General features: G+C 41.2%; 1 protein-coding gene across 5 annotated transcripts in view; it reads left to right on the plus strand.

Annotated features, from left to right (window-relative positions):
- The window catches only part of slc14a2 (solute carrier family 14 member 2), a 51,511-nt gene extending 33,552 nt beyond the window's left edge, over positions 1-17,959 (plus strand). For all 5 annotated transcript variants that reach the window (XM_063042867.1, XM_063042871.1, XM_063042868.1 and 2 more), the window contains 4 exons: positions 4,608-4,755; positions 5,153-5,287; positions 13,126-13,175; positions 17,441-17,959. In XM_063042867.1, coding sequence (XP_062898937.1) covers positions 4,608-4,755; positions 5,153-5,287; positions 13,126-13,175; positions 17,441-17,608 — 501 coding nt within the window. In that variant the 3' untranslated portion in view covers positions 17,609-17,959. The remainder of the gene's footprint in view (positions 1-4,607; positions 4,756-5,152; positions 5,288-13,125; positions 13,176-17,440) is intronic.
- The last annotated feature ends 2,981 nt before the right edge of the window (positions 17,960-20,940 follow it).

The raw sequence follows: 20,940 nt of genomic DNA on the forward strand, positions 1-20,940 counted from the left end.
CAGTAACTAGAGGGATGTCACAGGGATCAGTCTTGGGGTAATTTTCTTTCAATGACTTGGTTGAAGGGAATGAGGATTTAGGGAGTATGGGAAGAGAAGGAAAGTGGTATTGAAGCTAAGATCATGCCGAACAGCGGAACAGAGATCAGTTGACTGACCCTGCTAAATCAGTAAATTGTTTTACTATTGTCACGTTTACCGAGGTAGTGGAAATCTTTGTTTTTCATGCCATCTATGCAGATCATTTCATTATAACAAGCCATTGAGATAATAAAAGAGAAAACAATAATAGAATGCAGAATAAAGTGTCATAGTTACACTAACAGAGAAAGAGCACTGCAGGCAGATGATAATGTGCAAGGCCTCTTGTTTCTCAGATTCCTGTGATTTGATGGAATAAAATCATGAAAAGATAACGGAAGTGTACACCCTAGGTATAGAAGAAAGCAAGAAATTGTTCCTTTTGCTGGAAGGGTCAAGAACCAAAGAACAGAGAATGAAGGCAAAGAGCAAAAGAACTGAAAGTGACATTGGGGAAACAATTTTACTAAGCAAATAGTCAGGGGCACTATGGAGTAGTAGTGGAGGCAGATTCACTCACTGCTTCCAAAACACAGCTGATGAGCTGAAGGGAATTTTCAGAGCAATGGGAAGTAGACAGAGGAGTAAGATGAACGTGATTGTTCTTAGAGCCAGAATGGACTCATTAGGCTGAACAGCTTCCTTCCATGTTGTACAACTAAGTAACTTAAAAACTTTCTCTGTTTATTTGGTATCATTTGAAAATTATCAGCTGTTGAGCTATTATGCTTATATTTTTCAAATGGACCTGATACTTTTTCTCTCAAGTACCAAAGCAAATTCCATTTGAAGGCTGCAATTGAATCCACATCTACCATCCTTCAAACAGGAAATTCCACACAATGCCTGCACATTATGGCAAAGGGTGTTTCCTCATATCACATATGGCTACTCAATCAATCACTTTAAATAATTTCCTTTAGTTAAAGACTCTTTCAGCAAAAGTTACACGTTTCTTTATTTGTTTTGTATAGATCCTTGCCGTTAATAAACACATCCATCCATCCACTTCTCATTCCTCATTGCACCAAGGAAACCAATCATACAGCTCCCCTGGTCTGTTTAAATAGCTGAGACCTTCCAGCTCAATCTTTTCTGCATGCTGAAGAGTGCCCTCTCCTATTATTTAAGAGATGCATTGTCAAGTCATAGAAATGACAGTAAACAATGAAGGAAGGAAATAAACTGTATAGAGAAAGAAGCTGTGCAGCGACCTCACACTAAAATAACACAATAGACCATAAGACCATAAGACAAAGGAGCAGAAGTAGGGCATTCGGCCCATCGAGTCTGCTCCGCCATCTTATCATGAGCTGATCCATTTTATCCTATTTAGTCCCACTGCCCTGCCTTCTCACCATAACCTTTGATGCCCTGGCTACTCAGATACCTATCAATCTCTGCCTTAAATACACCCAATGACTTGGCCTCCACTGCTGCCCGTGGCAACAAATTCCATAGATTCACCACCCTCTGACTAAAAAAATTTCTTCGCATTTCTGTTCTGAAAGGGCGCCCTTCAATCCTGAAGTCATGCCCTCTCGTACTAGACTCCCCCATCATGGGAAACAACTTTGCCACATCCACTCTGTCCATGCCTTTTAACATTCGAAATGTTTCTATAAGCTCTCCCCTCATTCTTCTAAACTCCAAGGAATACAGTCCAAGAGCATACAAACGTTCCTCATATGTTAACCCTCTCATTCCCGGAATCATTCCAGTGAATCTTCTCTGTACCCTCTCCAACGTCAGCACATCCTTTCTTAAATAAGGAGACCAAAACTGCCCACAGTGCTCCAAGTGAGGTCTCACCAGCGCCTTATAGAGCCTCAACATCACATCCCTGCTCCTATACTCTATTCCTCTAGAAATGAATGCCAACATTGCATTCGCCTTCTTCACTACTGACTCAACCTGGAGGTTAACTTTAAGGGAATCCTGTACGAGGACTCCCAAGTCCCGTTGCATCTCAGAACTTTGAATTCTTTCCCCATTTAAATAATAGTCTGCCCGTTTATTTTTTCTGCCAAAGTGCATAACCATACACTTTCCAACATTGTACTTCATTTGCCACTTCTCTGCCCATTCTTCCAATCTATCCAAGTCTCTCTGCAGACTCTCCGTTTCCTCAGCACTACCGGCCCCTCCACCTATCTTCATATCATCAGCAAACTTAGCCACAAAGCTATCTATTCCATAATCCAAATCATTGATGTACAATGTAAAAAGAAGCGGCCCCAACACTGATCCCTGTGGAACACCACTGGTAACCGGCAGCCAACCAGAATAGGATCCATTTATTCCCACTGTCTGTCTCCTGCCAATCAGCCAATGCTCTATCCACGTATGTAACTTTCCCGTAATTCCATGGGCTCTTATCTTGTTAAGTAGCCTCATGTGTGGCACCTTGTCAAACGCCTTCTGAAAATCCAAATATACAACATCTACTGCATCTCCCTTGTCTAGCCTACTGGTAATTTCCTCAAAAAATTGTAATAGGTTTGTCAGGCAGGATTTTCCTTTAAGGAATCCATGCTGAGTTCTGCCTATCTTGTCATATGCCTCCAGGTTCTCTGTAACCTCATCCTTGACAATCGACTCCAACAACTTCCCAACCACCGACATCAAGCTAACAGGTCTATAATTTCCTTTTTGCTTCCTTGCCCCCTTCTTAAATAGCGGAGTGATATTTGCAATCTTCCAGTCTTTCGGAACCATGCCAGAATCTATCGACTTTTGAAAGATCATCGCTAATGCCTCCGCAATCTCCACAGCTACTCCCTTCAGAACATGAGGGTACATTCCATCTGGTCCAGGAGATTTATCGACCTTTAGACTATTCAGCTTCCTGAGTACTTTCTCTGTCGTAATTGTGACTGCGCACACTTCTCTTCCCTGCCACCCTTGAGTGTCCGGTATCCTGCTGTCTTCCTCAGTGAAGACTGATGCAAAATACTTGTTCAGTTCCTCTGCCATCTCCTCATCTCCCATTACAATTTCTCCAGTATCATTTTCTATCGGTCCTATATCTACTCTCACCTGTCTTTTACTCTTTATATACTTGAAAAAGCTTTTAGTATCCTCTTTGATATTATTTGCTAGTTTCCTTTCATAGTTAATCTTTTCTCTCTTAATGACCTTCTTGGTTTCCTTTTGTAAGGTTTTAAAAACTTCCCAATCCTCTGTCTTCCCACTAATTTTTGCTTCCTTGTATGCCCTCTCCTTTGCTTTAACTTTGGCTTTGACTTCTCTTGTCAACCACAGTTGCATCCTTTTTCCACTCGAAAATTTCTTCTTTTTTGGAATATACCTGTCTTGCACATTCCTCATTTCTCGCATAAACTCCAGCCACTGCTGCTCTGCCGCCTTTCCCGCCAGTGTCTCTTTCCAGTCAACTTTGGCCAGTTCCTCTCTCATGCCACTGTAATTTCCTTTACTCCACTGAAATACCGACACATCAGATTTCGGCTTCTCTTTTTCTAATTTCACAATGAACTCAATCATGTTATGATCACTGCCTCCTAAGGGTTCCTTCACCTCAATCTCTCCAATCACCTCCGGTTCATTACACAATACCCAATCCAGTACAGCCGATCCCCCATTGGGCTCAACAACAAGCTGTTCTAAAAAGCCATCTCGCAGACATTCTACAAATTCTCTCTCTTGAGATCCAGTGCCGACCTGATTTTTCCAATCTACTCGCATGTTAAAATCCCCCACAATTATCATAACACTGCCCTTCTGACAAGCCTTTTCTATTTCCAGTTGTAATTTATAGTCCACATCCCTGCAGCTGTTTGGAGGCCTATAAATAACTGCCATCAGGGTCCTTTTACCCCTGCAACTCCTTAGCTCAACCCATAAAGATTCTGCACCTTCCGATCCTATATCAACTCTTTCTAATGATTTAACATCATTTCTTACCAATAAAGTCATGCCTCCCCCTCTGCCTACCTTCCTATCCTTCCGATACACCGTGTATCCTTGGACGTTCAGCTCCCAGAGACATGCATCCTTTAGCCAGGTCTCAGTGATGGCCACAATATCATACCTGCCAATCTGTAGCTGTACAACAAGATCATCCACCTTATTCCTTATGCTGCGTGCATTTAAGTACAACATCTTAAGACCAGTATTTGATACTTTTTGCTTTGATTTCACTGCAACTTTATTGCACTGCAACTCATCCCAATGGCTACACATTTGCCCCATCACCTGCCTGTCTTTCCTGACATCTTTACTGCTCACTATCTTAAATTTATTTCTGTTTTCCCCTTCCTCTGCTCTATCATTCCAGTTCCCATCCCCCTGCCAAATTAGTTTAAACCCTCCCTAACAGCTCTATTAAGCTTTCCCGCCAGGATATTGGTCTCTGGCAGGAATAAGGAGGAATTAATTTGTTATGGCAAAAAGAATGAAACTTAAAAACAATGACATGATTTTATGTCAACATCTCCCGTGACTTTAGCTCTTTTATACTTACATATATACATTAAATTATGAACTTTAATCTTTTTTTAATTCAGCTTTTGAGAGCTATTCCAGTAGGAGTTGGACAGGTCTATGGCTGCAACAATCCTTGGACTGGTGGCATTTTGCTTTTTGCATTGTTGATCTCATCTCCCATTATCTGTCTGCATGCTACAATTGGATCCTGTCTTGGTATATTGGCAGGTAGGTTAATAATCTTTTTTTTATCTATGAGATTCTGGAATCCAAGTTCTTGGTTTTCATAGTAAAGTGGAAATATCTTCAGGAATTAAATGTAACATGTTCTCTTGGCTCAGCAAACTTTTCACTATATCTCAGTACATGTGACGTAATAGATACATTACCAAGTATTTATTATAAAGTAACAGAGGCTGATTTGAACTCCATTTGTTGAAAGATCAACTATTTACTTAAGTTCCTGTCAAATGCTTAAAACTTTTAAATTCAGCACTTTACCGTGTTATTTTACTATAGTAATTATGTAACTGATGTAATTGTACATAGATAAAGTGAAAATTACTTCACAAGTAGAGATGAATAGTTACATTTTTTTTGTTTTGGTATCTAATTTGTCTTTTAGGATTATCTCTGGCTTCACCATTTCGTAAAATCTATGATGGATTGTGGAGTTACAACAGTGCTCTGGCTTGCATTGCAGTCGGTGGGATGTTTTATGCCCTGACATGGCAGACCCATCTTTTGGCAATACTCTGCGGTACATATTGATAGATCATGTAAAATTTTATATAATATCTACAATTCTAGTCTGAGGATATCACACCCTGTAATTCTATCAGCATTTAGAACACAATAAACAAAATCTTTGTTATCATAATCTTTTGATAAACTAATCAAATTCTCACAATGCTTTTTCAAACAAAAACCCTACAATCTCTAGTGCTAGTCTCACCCAACCTGAAAGGAAAAAACCTGCATGTATTCACCCTATCCATATCCCTCATAGTATGTTACCATGGAGGTTCCACAGTAGCGTAGCCATGAGCACGATGCCTTTACAGCTTGGGGTGTTGGAGTTTGGTGTTCAACTCCAGCACCATCCGTAAGGAATTTGACTGTGTGGCTTTCAACTGTGTGCTCTGGTTTCTTCCCAAAATCCAAAGATTTTGGTGAGTAGGTTAACTGGTCATTGTTAGTTGCCCTGTGATTAGGCTAGTGTTCAGTAGGTAGGTTGCTGGGTGGCATGGTTCCTTGAGCCAGGAGGGCCTGTTCTCCGCTGTATCCCTAAATAACAAATAAAATAATCTCGTGTATCTCTGTAAGATATTCCCTCATTCACCTGTGCTTAAAGGAATAAAATCCTCACCTATTCACCTCTGTAACTCTGGCTCTCAGGTCTCGGCGGCAGCTCTGTAGATTTTCTCTGCACTCTTTCCAGGTTATTGATGTCTTTCCTGTAGGTGGGTGACCAGAATTGCACACAATTTGGTCTCACTAATGACTTATACAACTTCAACATAACATGCCAACTCCTGTACTCGATACGTTCATTTATGAAGGCCAATGTTCCAAAAGCTTCCTTTACAACATATATGCGATGCCAGTTTCTAAGAATTATGCATCTATATTTCCAGATCCTTCTGTTCTACTGCAGTGCCCTACCATTCCACCATGTAAGCCCTACCTTGGTTTGTCGCCCCAAAGTGCAACACATCACACTTGTCTCCATTAAATTCCACCTGCCAATTTTCAGCCCATTTTTCCAGCTGGTCAGATCCTGCTGCAAGATTTGATTGCCTTCCTTGCAATCTGAACCAGTTCACCACATTATCATCCAAACCATTCATATAGATGACAAACAACAATGGACTCAGCACCGATCCCTGTGGCACACCACCAGTCACATGCCCCTAGTCAGAGTGAAAAATATCTACAACCAATCTCTGGCTTTTCCTGCGAAGGCAATGCTGAATCTAATTTGCCACTGCATTCTGAATGCCAAGCAATTGAACCTTCTGGACCAGCATCCCATGCAAAATGTTGTCAAAAGCCTTGCTAACCTACGTGTAGACAATGTCCACTGTCTTTCCTTCATCAATTTTCCTCATAACTACCATACATAAAGCGATATTGACTAGCCCTAATCAGACACTGTCTACCCAAATACTTACATATCCTTGGTCTTAGCCCAAAACATCGACTATTTGTTCATTTCCATAGATGCTGCCTGATCTGCTGAGTTCCTCCAGCATTTTGTGCATTTAACTTATAGATCCTCTTGCTTAGAATACCTTTCAATGATTTACCCAGACTGATATCAGGCTCACTGGCCTATAATTTCCGAGCTTATTCTTACAGCCTTTCTTAAAAACAGAACAACATCCAGTCCTCTGGTACTTTACCCATGGCTAAGGATATTATAGATATCTCTGCCAGGGTCCCTGCAATTTTTGCACTAGCTACCCACAATGTCTGAAGGGACTCCTCGTCAGGCCCTGGGGATTTATTCACCCTACCTTGGTTTGTCGCCCCAAAGTGCAACACATCACACTTGTCTGCATTAAATTCCACCTGCCAATAATTTCCCCCGGGATCAATGAAGTATTACTATAGTATACTACACTAATTTGCCTCAAGACAGCAAGCAACTCCTCTTTCATAATCCAGATATTCTTTTTCCTCAGTTCTATAGACTCTGTGTCTGTCTCCTGAGTAAATATAGATGGAAAAATTCATTTAATATATCCCCCATCTCTTTTGACTCCATGTGTAGATGACCATACTGATCTTCAAGAAGACCAATTTTGTCCATTCCTATCTTTTTCAAAATTTTCAAAGGTACATTTAATGTCAGAGAAATGTATATACTATACATCCTGAAATTCTTTCTCTTCGCAAACATCCACGAAAACAGAGGAATGCCCCAAAGAATGAGTGACAGTTAAATGTTAGAATTCCAAAGCCTCCTCCCCAGCTCCCCCCTCCATGCGTAAGCAGCAGCAACGCAACAATCCCCCTCCGCTACCAGCAAAAAACAGCATCAGCACCCCCCACCAGGTACTCAAGCATGCAGCAAAGCATTAATAAAGACACAGATCTGCAGTACCCCAAAGACTACTCACTTACCCGGTAATTTGACATACCACAGGCCCTCTCTCTCCCTAATAAGGGAAAAAGAAGTGTCTCTGTTTCAAAGCGAGAGGGGAGACATAACAAACAACTCACTGATTTACGATGTTAAAAGTCCATTGCGTCACTTTTTCCGAGCTCTGTGCCCAAAGAACTCGGGTCTCTGGGTACACAGCCAGAGATCTTCTGTCTCCCACGACACACCGATTTCCCACAGAGGCACCTACCTCGAGTCCGCCCGCCTCTAGAGCCACGAGATCCCGAAACTCTGAAGACGCTCTAATCTTTTAGGCCGCATCCTTGGTGTATCAAATAATGGCCAGTCCTGAGACCCCAAGAGCAGGTCCCCTTCTGGCAAAGAACCGAAGTCAGCGTGTAACTCCAAGTCAAGGGTCTTCAAATGAACCCTGAGAGGGAAAAACAGAGATATTAAAGATGGAAATAGAGCTGTTTCCGAAGATGCAAGCGAAGGAGTCGCCGATAGGCGCCATTGTCTCCTAGTCTCCTAAGCCTTTGATCTTACTATAGCTATGAAGCCCTTGGGACTTTCTTTCACCGTGTCTGCCAGAGCAACCTCATAGCTTCTTTTAACCCTCCTGATTATGCTCATACGTTTTCTCTTGCATTTCTTATACTCGTGTGCCTCTTAGGATCCTAACTGCAACTGCCTGCAACTTGACATGCACCTTCTTCTTCCTCTTTACCAGCGTCTCAATAAATCCTCAATAACAAGGTTCCCTAAGCCTGTTAGTCTTGCCTTTTATTATAATATGCTTCTCAGTATTTCACTTTTGAGGGCCCCACTTGACAAGCATCTCTTTGCTGGGAAACAGCCTACCTAGCCCTCAACTGCCAGATCCCTTCAACATGGATTTCCCTGGCCTGAAAGGTTTAAATAGTCATTATTAAACCTGGAAAGGAACTTTAAAAATGAGATTCCTATTCTCAAAACATGAATGAAAAAGCCAGAAATGCCCCTCTTTGAAACAGATTGGCAGCCTGTCCCTTATACTGTCTCTAATTAAATAGTTCAGAAGTGGGTTAAGATAAGAAAGCCGTTCTTTTTAGTTCTTAATTTTCACTTTTCAAAATTTCCTTGAATGAATTGCTGGCCTTGAAGTTACTGGAGACAGTTAAAATATTGATTCATAAGAGTTGCGATATAAAAAAGCTTGAGCAGTTTATAGAACTATTTAGTAAAGAGAACAATTTATCTCCCAGCTAATTTCATGTCGCTAATCAACAATGTAATGGACCTAAAGAATGATACTATACAACAGAAAGTGTTTTACCAAGTGAACGAGATCAAAACATGTTGGCATTTTGATTACCATAAATGGTCATGGTCAAGTTGTACCCGGAATATAATTAATACATTTTATTACTGTCATAAAATGTTTAAATAATTGAACTTTGTAAGTGCTGGTGAGAATAGAATCATTAAATGCTCTCCACAATCCCCCTTACCTTTGTTCACTTGCCATACAGCATAAAAGGAGATCAAACAACCTTTCAATTCTGTGTCAGCTCTCAGAGTCATTCCAATCCTTCATTTTTCCCTCAGTGTTCTTTCTGAGATGGCCCTTCCCCAAATCAGTACTCTCCAATAAGGGGAAATTACAATAGCCCATTAATCTGAAAAAAGCAGCGTGTCTTTGGGAAGTGGAAGTAAACCAAGTGGCCCAGAAGAAACAAAAGTCACAATAAAATATGCAAACTCAACTTCAGCCGCTCCAGAGATCAGTTCAAATCGCAGCTCTGCAAGGTTTACTCACCTCTGCACTGAACTGTGGCTGTGGTCTGCAACTATCACAGTGAGAATTCACTTTTGTGAACTTCCCTTCTGAAAGCTGCTTGCTTACTTTCATTCTTTGCACAGGTTTTTTTTCTCTCTTTTTTTTTCTCTGCACGTTCGGTGTTTGACCAGTCATCTTTTGTTTCAGTCGGTTCTACTGAGTGTCTTTGTTTTGTAGCTGCCTGTAAGGAGGCAAATCTCAAGACTGTGTGAAGTATATGTACCTTGATAATAAATCTACTTTTTGATCTTGTGAGACCGCTCAATTCCATGTAGTGCCTCTGTCCCTCCCACACTGTACTTTCAATATACTGGCTACATAGTACTTTGTTTCAAAGTAAATGTTATTAGCTGCCACTGCTTTTAAATTGTCAACTACTTGCCTGCAGTCCACTCTTGGTAGAGTAGAAGTTTTGCCTTATTCAATGTGGAAAAAATCAAAACAACCATCTTTCCACCACAAACTCCACTGGCCACTAACTCCTTCCTTCTCCCTCCAGCTAAACCTGAACCAGTCTGTTCATGACTCCTCCATGAGCTTTTGACCACACTGCTAAGCCAACGCTAAGATTGACTCTTTGACGTATAGAAGCCCCTACCTCAAGCCAGCTAAAGGTTAATTTGCAGGTTGGGTCTGGGGTGAGGAAGGTAAATGCATTGTTAGCATTCATTTCAAGAGGACTAGGATATAAAAGCAAGGATGTAATGTTGAAACTTTATTAAGAAACTGCTGAGGCCTCTATTGGAGTATTATGAGCAGGGTTGGGCCCCTTATCTTCAAAACTGGAGAGGGTTCAAAGGAGGTTCATAAAATAATTCCAGGGTTAATGTCTTGTCATATGAAGAGTATTTGATAGCTGTGCGCCTACATTCACTGGAATTCAGAAGAATGAGGGATGACCTCATTGAAATCTATCGAATGGTGAAAGGCCTTGATAGAGCGGATTTGGAGAGGATGTTTCCTATGGTGGGAAGGTCTATGACTAGAGGACACAGCCTCAGAATAGAGGGACGTCATTTTAGAACCGAGGTGAGGAGGAATTTCTTTAGCCGGACAGTGGTGAATCCATGGAACTCTTCGCCACAGGCAGCTGTGGAGGACAAGTCTTCATGTATATTTAAGGCTGAGGCTGATAGATTGTTGATTGGTCAGTGCATTAAGGGATATGGGGAGAAGACAGAAGATTGGGACTGAGTAGAAAATTGGATCAGCCATGATGAAATGGTGAGCGGACTTGGTGGCCAAATGGCCTAATTCTGCTCCTATTTCTTATGGTCTTATTGTCTTTTCACTGAAACCCTCACCAATGTAACCTTGATATATCCAGTCTTCGTTATTTAAACAATTCCAGGCCAGTCTTTCCTCCAGCCCTACAATCTTCCAGGTAAGCTGTAATGCTGACCTCTCAATCATTGCCAAATTCAGTTGGCAGCTGTAACTTCATCTTCCTTGATCCCAAGTTGTGAAAATCCTTCATGAACCTCCATGCCTCCCTACCTACTGTTCTTCTTTGTGATGTCTCTTAGAACCAATCTTCTAGTCTTCTACCTGATTTGGTCAGAACACAAATACAACATAATGACTAGTATAGACAGGGTTAATGCAAACAGGCTTTTCCCATGGAGGTTGGGTGAAACTAGAACTGGAGGCCATACACTAAGAGTGAAAGGTAAAATATTTATGGGGAAACTGAGGGGGTACTTCCTCAGTCAGATATGGAATGATCTGCCAAAGGAACTGATGGATGCAGGTTCAATTTCAACGTTTCAGAGAAGTTTGGATAAGTACATAGACAGAAGGGGTATGGATAGAACAATAGAACCATAGAACACTACAGCACAGAAACAGGCCATTTGGCCCTTCTATGTGCCAAAACATTATTCCGCTAATCCCATTGACCTGCATCCAGTCCATAAACCTCCAGACCTCTCCCACCTATCCAATTTATTCTTAAAAATTAAGAGTGAGCCTGCATTTACCACGTCAGATGGCAGCTCGTTCCACACTCCCACCACTGTCTGAGTGAAGAAGTTCCCCCTAAACTTTTCCCCTTTCACCCTAAAGCCATGTCCTCTCTTATTAATCTCTGCTAATCTGAGTGGAAAGAGCATATTCACATTTACTCTGTCTATACCCCTCATAATTTTGTAAACCTCTATCAAATCTCCCCTCATTCTTCTACGCTCCAAGGAATAAAGTCTTAACCTGTTCAATCTTTCCCTGTAACTCAACTCCTGAAGACCCGGCAACATCCTAGTAAATCTTCTCTGCACTCTTTCAATCTTATTGATATCCTTCCTATAGTTAGGTGACCAGAACTGTACACAATACTCCAAATTTGGTCTCACCAATGTTTTATACAACCTCCCCATTACATCCCAACTCCTATTCTCAATACTTTGATTTATGAATGCCAGGATGCCAAAAGCTTCTTTTCAACCCTGTCTACCTGTGACGCCACTTTCAGGGAATTATGTACCTGAGCTCCCAGATCTTTGTTCCTCCGCACTTAAACACGATCTACCACGCACAAAACTATGCTGACTATCCTTAATAAGCCCTTGGCTTTCCAAATACTTGTATATCCGATCTCTCAGAACACCTTCCAATAATTTACCTACTATTGATGTCAAGCTCACCGGCCTGTAATTACCTGGTTTACTTTTGGAGCCTTTTTTAAACAACGGAACAACATGAGCTACCCTCCGATCCTCCGGCACCATACCTGTGGCTAAGGACATTTTAAATATTTCTGCCAGGGCCCCTGCAATTTCTGCACTAGTCTCTCTCAAGGTCTGAGGAAATATCACTTCAGGCCCGGGGGATTTATTGACCTTTATTCGCTGTAAGGCAGCAAGCACCTCCTCTTCTTTAATCTCTATATGTTCCATGACACTACAGCTCATTTCCCTTCCTTCCCTATACGCTATGCCAGTTTCCTGAGTAACTACCAATGCAAAAAAATTGTTTAAGATCTCCCCCATCTCGTGAGGCTAAACACTCCAGGTGCAGCCCAATGGGTCTACACAGAATAATGGTTCAGCACAAACTTGGTGGCCCAAAGGGCTTGCATCTGTGCAGTGGTGTTCTATGGCTCTATAACACACTGACAATTAACTACCAGGTTTGTGGAGAACTATTGGCTAGCTGCAGGGCTGATTTCAGTACAGTAGGGACTTCCATGACTAAGCACAGGGGAGTACAGTCCTGGGATGCATTGATGCCTGCTGTGTGAGCATGCAAAGTCTCATTAATCTCATTTCATTCTCTATAAAGTCCATGAGCATTCCATAGGCTTCCTGAAGCTAAGGATTTAGTAAATCAGAGATTTTTCTGGACATTTATAGTTTGAATTAACAGCAATATAATGCTTCACTTAATGAATGCATCACTTTTATTGTTTTTAAATCTTTTTTCTTTAAATTACTTATTTTCTTCACATCACTTTCAAGTGCTCTAAAAACAATTTTACTAAGGCCTTTAAATGCATGATCCAGATTTGGTTTCGTATCAGATCTGCAAGAGGCCTTATGACATTCCAGTTAGATAGACTGCTGTGAAAATAGAAGTTGTAGTATTATAGCAATACATTGATATACTATGAAAAATATCTGTTTGCAAAATTAACCATTATGTTTAATATCTACAAGATAATCTTTTCCTCCAACAGCAATTTTCTGTGCATATTTTGGAGAAGCACTGATGAATACGATGTCTCAGGTAAGCTGCTATCATTAAACATCAAGAAGTTAATATTAAAATAGTGACAAATCATAAACACGAGAAATTCTGCAGGTGCCGGAAATCTGGAGCAATGCGGGAGGAGCTCAGCAGGTCAGGCAGCATCTATGGAGATGAATAAACTGTTGATGTTTCGGGCTTGGACCCTTCTTCAGGACTGGAAGGGAAGGGGGAAGACTACGGAATAAAAAGGGTGGGGGGAGCGGAGGGAGGAAGGTGATAGGGGAAGCCAGGTGGGTGGGAAAGGTTAAGGGCTGGAGAGGCAAGAATCTGATAGGACGGGAGAGTGGACCATGGGAGAGAGAGAAGGAGGAGGAGATCCAGGGGGAGGTGATAGGCAGGTGAGAAGAGGTAAGAAACCAAAGTGGGGAATAGGAGGAGGGAAAAATCTTCTTGGAAGGAGAAGTCGACATTCATACTATCAGGCTGGAGGCTACCCAGACAGAATACAAGATGTTGCTCCTCCACCCTAAGGATGGCCTCGTATTGGCACAAGAGGAGGCCATAGATCAACATGCCCAAACGGGAATGGGAATGGGAATTAAAATGTTTAGCCATCGGGAAGTTCCGTTTTTGGCAGATGAAGCAGAGGTGTTCAACAAAACGGACCCCAATTTAAAGTTCATCCGTGCTTGTACTCTTCAAGTGTGTATTTCCATCCTACATCATAGTTTTTACTTCCAGATCAATTTCTTACAGTTATCTTGCTCACTAAAATAATTTCACTTTCAGCAAATCTTGAAATGACTAGATGGGGAAACATTTAGGGCTTATAATTGTATACCTAGATTTGTAAAAGTTTTTTCATTCTTATACAGCCTGTCCCTCCTCAATTTATGAAACAGGCAGCCAGCCAGAGACCAATTGTATTAGTTCAGTTTCAAAATTAATTCCCCATACCACCACTGCTTTATCATTTCCTGTCAGAATCATCCTATGTACAAATACTTTATGGACATGCAACCAGTCTATGTATATAAGCCGTCTCTTGTATTTATATTTATTGTGTTTTTTAATTATCACTGCATTTTTTGTGCTGCATTGGATCTAAAGTAGCAATTATTTCATTCTCACTTATGGTTGGGTACTGGAAACAACATTAAAAAGTTTTGAAATTTGATTCTTGAACCTTGAAAATGAGCCAATGCTTGCCAAAGAACACCTTCAAGTCCAATCTTCAGACCATAGCCAGAAATTAAAAGTTTACACACAAGAATGCTTACATGCAATGGTGACATTATGCAAAACACCCAAATGTTTTAAAAGAGCATCACCTTCTTTGAGAAAAGAGGATGTAAGTACAATAAGCACAGGGCATTTAATAGCTTCCAGCTTCCAAAAAGCATGCTAAGTGACAGAGAGTTACATGATCGTAAATTCTGCCATTATGATCAGGTGCTGAACAAAGATTTGTTTGAGATCATTGAACATAGAACAGTACAGCATAGTCCAGGCTATTCAGCGCACAATGTTGTGCTTACCTTTTAACCTATACCCAAGATAAATCTAATGCTGAAAAATGATCTAGTGTTTTCCCAGTGTGTATGATGAATAATCTCTTCTTGGGCTTCCAGCCAGGTACAGGCATCAACTTTGCCATCTTCATCAGACAAACTCTGCCACCTTCACCAGGGATGATGCCTGGGCATATCTAGTCCCGTGGTATTATAACCCTGTCATCCCTCCCTCCTGATTGGTTAGTCCTCATCCAATCAGGTTTCTGCAGTCCCACCTTGTTTATAATCGAATTCCAGTTCTTACTTAGAGCGAGACCTCATCTTTGTTAAAATACTTTTCCTCCAGTTTTATTTGAATGGCCTCCTTCACCAGGTGGTCCCAAAAGCCATTAGTATGGCACAGTAGTTCTGTGCCACTGAAGTCAATCCTAAGGCGAATGTGGATGCATTGTTTTGCTTCTGCCAAGTTCTCTCCCAAACGGATACACCTCCTGTTCTCCTTCACATTCACAGGGAGACCTGTATACGCCAGTTGTCTTGAGTCCCAGGTCATCTTTGACCCACATAAGCTGTGATTTGAGCTTCCTTATGGTAGAGCAGTTCTTTATACTTTGATTAACGGCGTAAAAAATTTTTCAGACTTGGAGAGTGTTCACGTGAAAATAAGACATCACGGACAACATTCCTACAGAATGGCTACAAGGTGAAGGAAGTCAATCAGGCCCTTAAAAGGGCTGACAGAAAAACCAGGGAGCCTAACAACGAGGAGGAACCCATTGCCACCACCTGTCTTCCCTATACTTCCATAGTTTCTGGAAGGATTGCCAGGATCCTGAAGAAATACCAGGTTAATACCATCCCACAAGGAAGCTCATGCTTATGCGGGTCAAAGATGACCTGGAACTCAGGACAGCTGACATCTACAGGATTCCCTGTGAATGAGGAGCAGTGTACATTGGCCAGATGGGACGCACGGTGGAAACCCGCATCAAAGAGCACAGGAGGTGTATCGATTTGGGTTACCCAGAGAAATCGGCAGTAGTAGAACCACTCTTGGACTGTGTTCCTTGAAGTTTAGAAGACTGAGGGGGGACCTCAAATATGTCATAGAAACATTTCGAATGTTGAAAGGCATGGACAGAGTGGATGTGGCAAAGTTGTTCCCCATAATGGGGGAGTCTAGTACGAGAGGGCATAGCTTAAGGATTGAAGGGCGCCCTTCAGACCAGAGATGCGAAGAAATTTTTTTAGCCAGAGGGGGGTGAATCTACGGAATTTGTTGCCATGGGCGGCAGTGGAGGCCAAGTCATTGTATGTATTTAAGGCAGAGATTGATAGGTATCTGAGTAGCCAGGGCATCAAAGGTTATGGTGAGAAGGCGGGGGAGTGGGACTAAATGGGAAGATGGATCAGCTCATGATAAAATGGCGGAGCAGACTCGATGGGCCGAATGGCCATAGGATTGACTTCGAAAGCACAAAACTGCTGTGCCACACCAATGGCTTTTGGGACCACCTAGTGAAAGAAGCCATTGAAGTAAAACTAGAGGAAAAGAATTTGAACCAAGACGAAAGTCTCGTTCTAAGTAAGAACTGGAATTCGATTGTAAATAAGGTGGGAGTGCAGAAACCTTACTGGATGAGAATCAGGAGGGAAGGATGATGGGAGTATAAATACCACTAGACTAGAGATGATCATGCATCATCCCTGATGAAGATGGCAGAGTTTATCATCAAAACATCTGTTAAAATCAATACTTGGACCCGGCTGGAAGCCTGAGATGAGTTTATAAATCTAATGTTTCCCTCATGCATAGCCTTCCATTATTTCTCATCCATGTGCCTATCTAAAAGTCTCTTAAATGGCTCTAATGGATCTGCCTCTACCACCACCCCAGGTGGTGTATTCCAGGCATTTGCCACTCTCTGTGCAAAAAAGACCTATATCTGACATTCTCCCTATAATTCCCTCCAATCACCTTAAAATTATGCCCTCTCATTGCCACACTGGGAAAATTTCATGTGACATTTTTCCAAAGAAGCATATCAGGGAATCAGCCTTGCTGACAGGCAAGATTCCCTTCTCATCTGGTCAGTCCCATTTGCCAATGTTTGGTTCATTTCCCTCTAAATCAGGGGTTCCTAACCTGGAGTCCATGGACCCCCTTGCTTAATGGTATTGGTCGATAGCATAAAGAAGTCCCCTGCTCCAACCTTTCCCATCCATGTAACTGTCAAAGATTCTTTTATTTGACTCATTTCTATTCCTTCAGTTTGTGTATTGGAATCAGAATCAGGTTTAATATCACTGACATATGTCATGAAATGTGTTGTTATGCAGCAGCAATACATTGCAATACAGAATAATAAAAAATAAATTACAGTAGGAAGTATGTATATAGATTACTTTTTTTTTCAAAATTATATTAAGTTATATTAAATTCAAAGCTAATAGTGCAAAAAGAGGAAAAAAGGTAGTGAGGTAGTGTTCATGGGTTCAATGTCCATTCAGAAATCTGATGGCAGAGGGGAAAAAGCTGTTCCTGAACTGTTGAGTGTGTGTCTTCAGGCTCCTGTTCCTCCTCCCTGAAGGTAGCAATGAGAAGAGGGCATGTCCTGGGTGATGGGGGTACTTAATAATGGAAACCTCCTTTTTGAGGCATCACTCCTTGAAGATGTCCTGGCTGCTGGAGAGGCTAGAGCCCATGATGAGCTGACTGAATCTACAATGCATATGTCTGGTCTGCAACCAATTGTTACTTCACAGCTATGTTGTGTCATTTTACAGGTTGGACTACCTGGATGCACTTGGCCATTCTGCCTTTCCACTATCCTTTTCCTTTTGATGACCAGTAACAACAAAGCGATTTACAAATTGCCACTCATTAGAGTCACCAGCCCTGAGGAGAACAGAAAATATTACAAGGAAGTGCGCGACCATGAACTACATAAATGAATTGATGCATAGTTTTAAAAATCTCAGTGGATTATCTATGTTTTGTGCCTGTGCATATAATATTGTTTACCTTAACTTCCAGTGATATTTGATATTTGAATAGCAAAAGTTAAAAGCCTTTTTTATTTTGAGTATCAAAAATTCAATGAAAATATCATAATTTAGTAGTTGCTTTTCAAGTTAACAGTCAACTATATATCAAAGATACTAAATTTGAAATAATAAAAAGCAACTTTATCAGAAAACACATCTTTACATGAAGAAATGTTTACTATTCTACCAACATGGATGTCATTGGATGTGAAAATGGAGCATATGGTTTGAATTGATTCCAGAGATACATGCATGTTTTGATGGGATTGGATTGAGCCCATGGATTGACATAGTTAACCAGCCTTCCTCATCTCTAAGAAAGTTGCTGGTGAATGCAGCGGGCCAGGCAGCATCTCTGGGAGGAGGTACAGTCGACGTTTCGGGCCGAGAGCCTTCGTCAGGACTAACTGAAAGAAGAGCTAGTAAGAGATTTGAAAGTGGGAGGGGAAGGGGGAAATCCAAAATGATAGGAGAAGACAGGAGGGGGAGGGATGGAGCCAAGAGCTAGACAGGTGATTGCCAAAAGGGATATGAGAGGATCATGGGACAGGAGGTCCAGGGAGAAGGAAAAGGGAGAGGGGGGGAAAAGCCCAGAGGATGGGCAAGGGATATAGTGAGGGGGACAGATGGAGAAAAAGGAGAGAGAGAAAAAGAATGTGTGTATATAAATAAATAACAGATGGGGTACGAGGGGGAGGTGGGGCATTAGCGGAAGTGCCAGCAGGTTGGAGGCTACCCAGACGGAATATAAGGTATTGTTCCTCCAACCTGAGTATGGCTTCATCTTGACAGTAGAGGAGGCCATGGATAGACATATCAGAATGGGAATGGGATGTGGAATTAAAATGTGTGGCCACTGGGAGATCCTGCTTTCTCTGGCGGACAGAGCGTAGGTGAACCTCCAACCTGATGGCATGAACATTGACTTCTCAAACTTCCGCTTTGGAGGAACAACACCTTATATTCCGTCTGGGTAGCCTCCAACCTGATGGCATGAACACTGACTTCTCAAACTTCTGCTAATGCCCCACCTCCCCCTCGTACCCCATCCAGTATTTATTTATTTATATACACACATTCTTTTTTTCTCTCTCTCCTTTTTCTCCCTGTGTCCCTCTCACTATACTCCTTGCCCATCCTCTGGGCTTCCCCCCTCCCCCTTTTCTTTCTCCCTAGGCCTCCTGTCCCATGATCCTCTCATATCCCTTTTGCCAATCAACTGTCCAGCTCTTGGCTCCATCCCTCCCCCTCCTGTCTTCTCCTATGATTTCAGATCTCTCCTTTCCCCTCCCACTTTCAAATCTCTTACTAGCTCTTCTCTCAGTTAGTCCTGACGAAGGGTCTCGGCCTGAAACGCCAACTGTACCTCTTCCTAGAGATGCTGCCTGGCCTGCTGCGTTCACCAGCAACTTTTATGCGTGTTGCTTGAAATTCCAGCATCTGCAGATTTCCTCATGTTTGCTTCCTCATCTCTGCTGCTTTTGAGGTTTATATTCAAGAATACACGGTACTTAGCATGGTACAATCAGTAAATAACCAAATTAATATGGCAATAAACAAATTGAGATGTCAGTTCAAAGAAACTTATCATTTGTGTCTTGAAATTTCACTGTTGTTGGTGGACAGCATTTTTGTACAAAGATTCAAAGGAAAATGGATGCCAATTTTAAAAGTAGAAGGAAGTGGAATAGAAAGAAGGAGATAGTTCTGTCATTAAGTCTTATATCCTCCCATTATATAAGCAGTAAATATCACAACCTAACCAAAATAAAGGTCATTTATTATCTTGATATCTATCATAAAAGATTCAGAATGTAACCTACATAATTTTCACAAACACAAACACATTGAAATTCTCTGCATTTTTTTCAATAAGCATTCTAAAACAAACAAATAAGTATCACAGCACATGCCTAATGAAGATGGCAGAGTTTGTCATCGAAACATCGATTATAATCAATATCTGTATCTGGCTGGAAGCCCAAGAAAAGTTTGTTTGTCATATATGCTGGGAAAGCACTAGGTCCTTTTACTACAGCACATCTCCATTAATACGAAAACAGAACCCCATTAACCTTGGAAATACCCTGCAATATTATGATAATGCTCTACAGGAAGCTATTAGATCCCTATAAATATCATAGAGCATTTCCCAATTATGATCCAGTAAATCATTGATAAATATCACTGTATCTGATCCAGAAATAATGCCATGAAAAGCCCAGATTCATGAGGAACTAATATTGTAAACCAACAGAAGTTCAAAATAGCACTAAGTTCTATAAATATCTTTAAAAAACTCCCTATAAAAATCTCAGCATATACCCGAAATGTATTCCACAGGCAGAGTCCCATAAATTCAACGCAAAGCCCATTAATCCAATGCAAAGCACAGATTTCAAATAAATGTCACTCAAACAGCCACCTCCTTCAATAATATTCTACACCCCCATAAATACTACCTTATATCACGATAGCCCTTCCTGCAGAAGTCATCAATAAGCCTGTCATAAAAACCCGAGTATCACTCTCCATTATAGTACAGTTAAATCCAATAAATAATCTCAGAAAATGTCCCTCAAGTATCCAAAACTGCTCATCATAAATATCACAGCACTTTCACTGTAAGGACAGCTATATCCTCAATAAAAGCACACTGTAAATCCTGCAATTAATACAGGGTATCTTCAGTAAATGACATCTTTTATTTTCTGGGTTATGTGAAACATTTATGAGTAGGCATTGCTATTCCTGATTTCACCGGTAGCTCAGTATCATAAATTATGGAGTATATCTATTGATCACATATTATACAGTATAAAAATCCCAGCAAAAGCCAGAATAAATACATAACACTTATTCCATAAATGTTTCACCACAGAGCACAGTTTATTTTTAACTGAATCCTGAAAATATGTGATGTAAGCATCATATCTCATGGCTCTTAATATCGAGTGATCTAATTACCAATCTTAACATGGGGACTGGCAAGTGTGGATTGGGACAGGCTGTTTTCTGGCAAAGGTGAACTTGGTAAGGTCTTCAAAAGTGAAATTTTGAGAGGGAATAAAGCTTGTACGTGCCTGTCGGAATAAAAGGTAAAGATAAGAAGGGTAGGGGACCTTGGCTTTCTAGAGATATTGAGACCCTGGTAAAGAGAAAAAAGGAGGTGTAAAGCAGATATCAGTAGGTAGGAACAAATGAGGTGTTTATGGAGTATAAGAAATGCAAGAAAGCAC

Source organism: Mobula hypostoma, chromosome 3, assembly GCF_963921235.1.
Source record: "Mobula hypostoma chromosome 3, sMobHyp1.1, whole genome shotgun sequence".
Taxonomy (NCBI): domain Eukaryota; kingdom Metazoa; phylum Chordata; class Chondrichthyes; order Myliobatiformes; family Myliobatidae; genus Mobula; species Mobula hypostoma.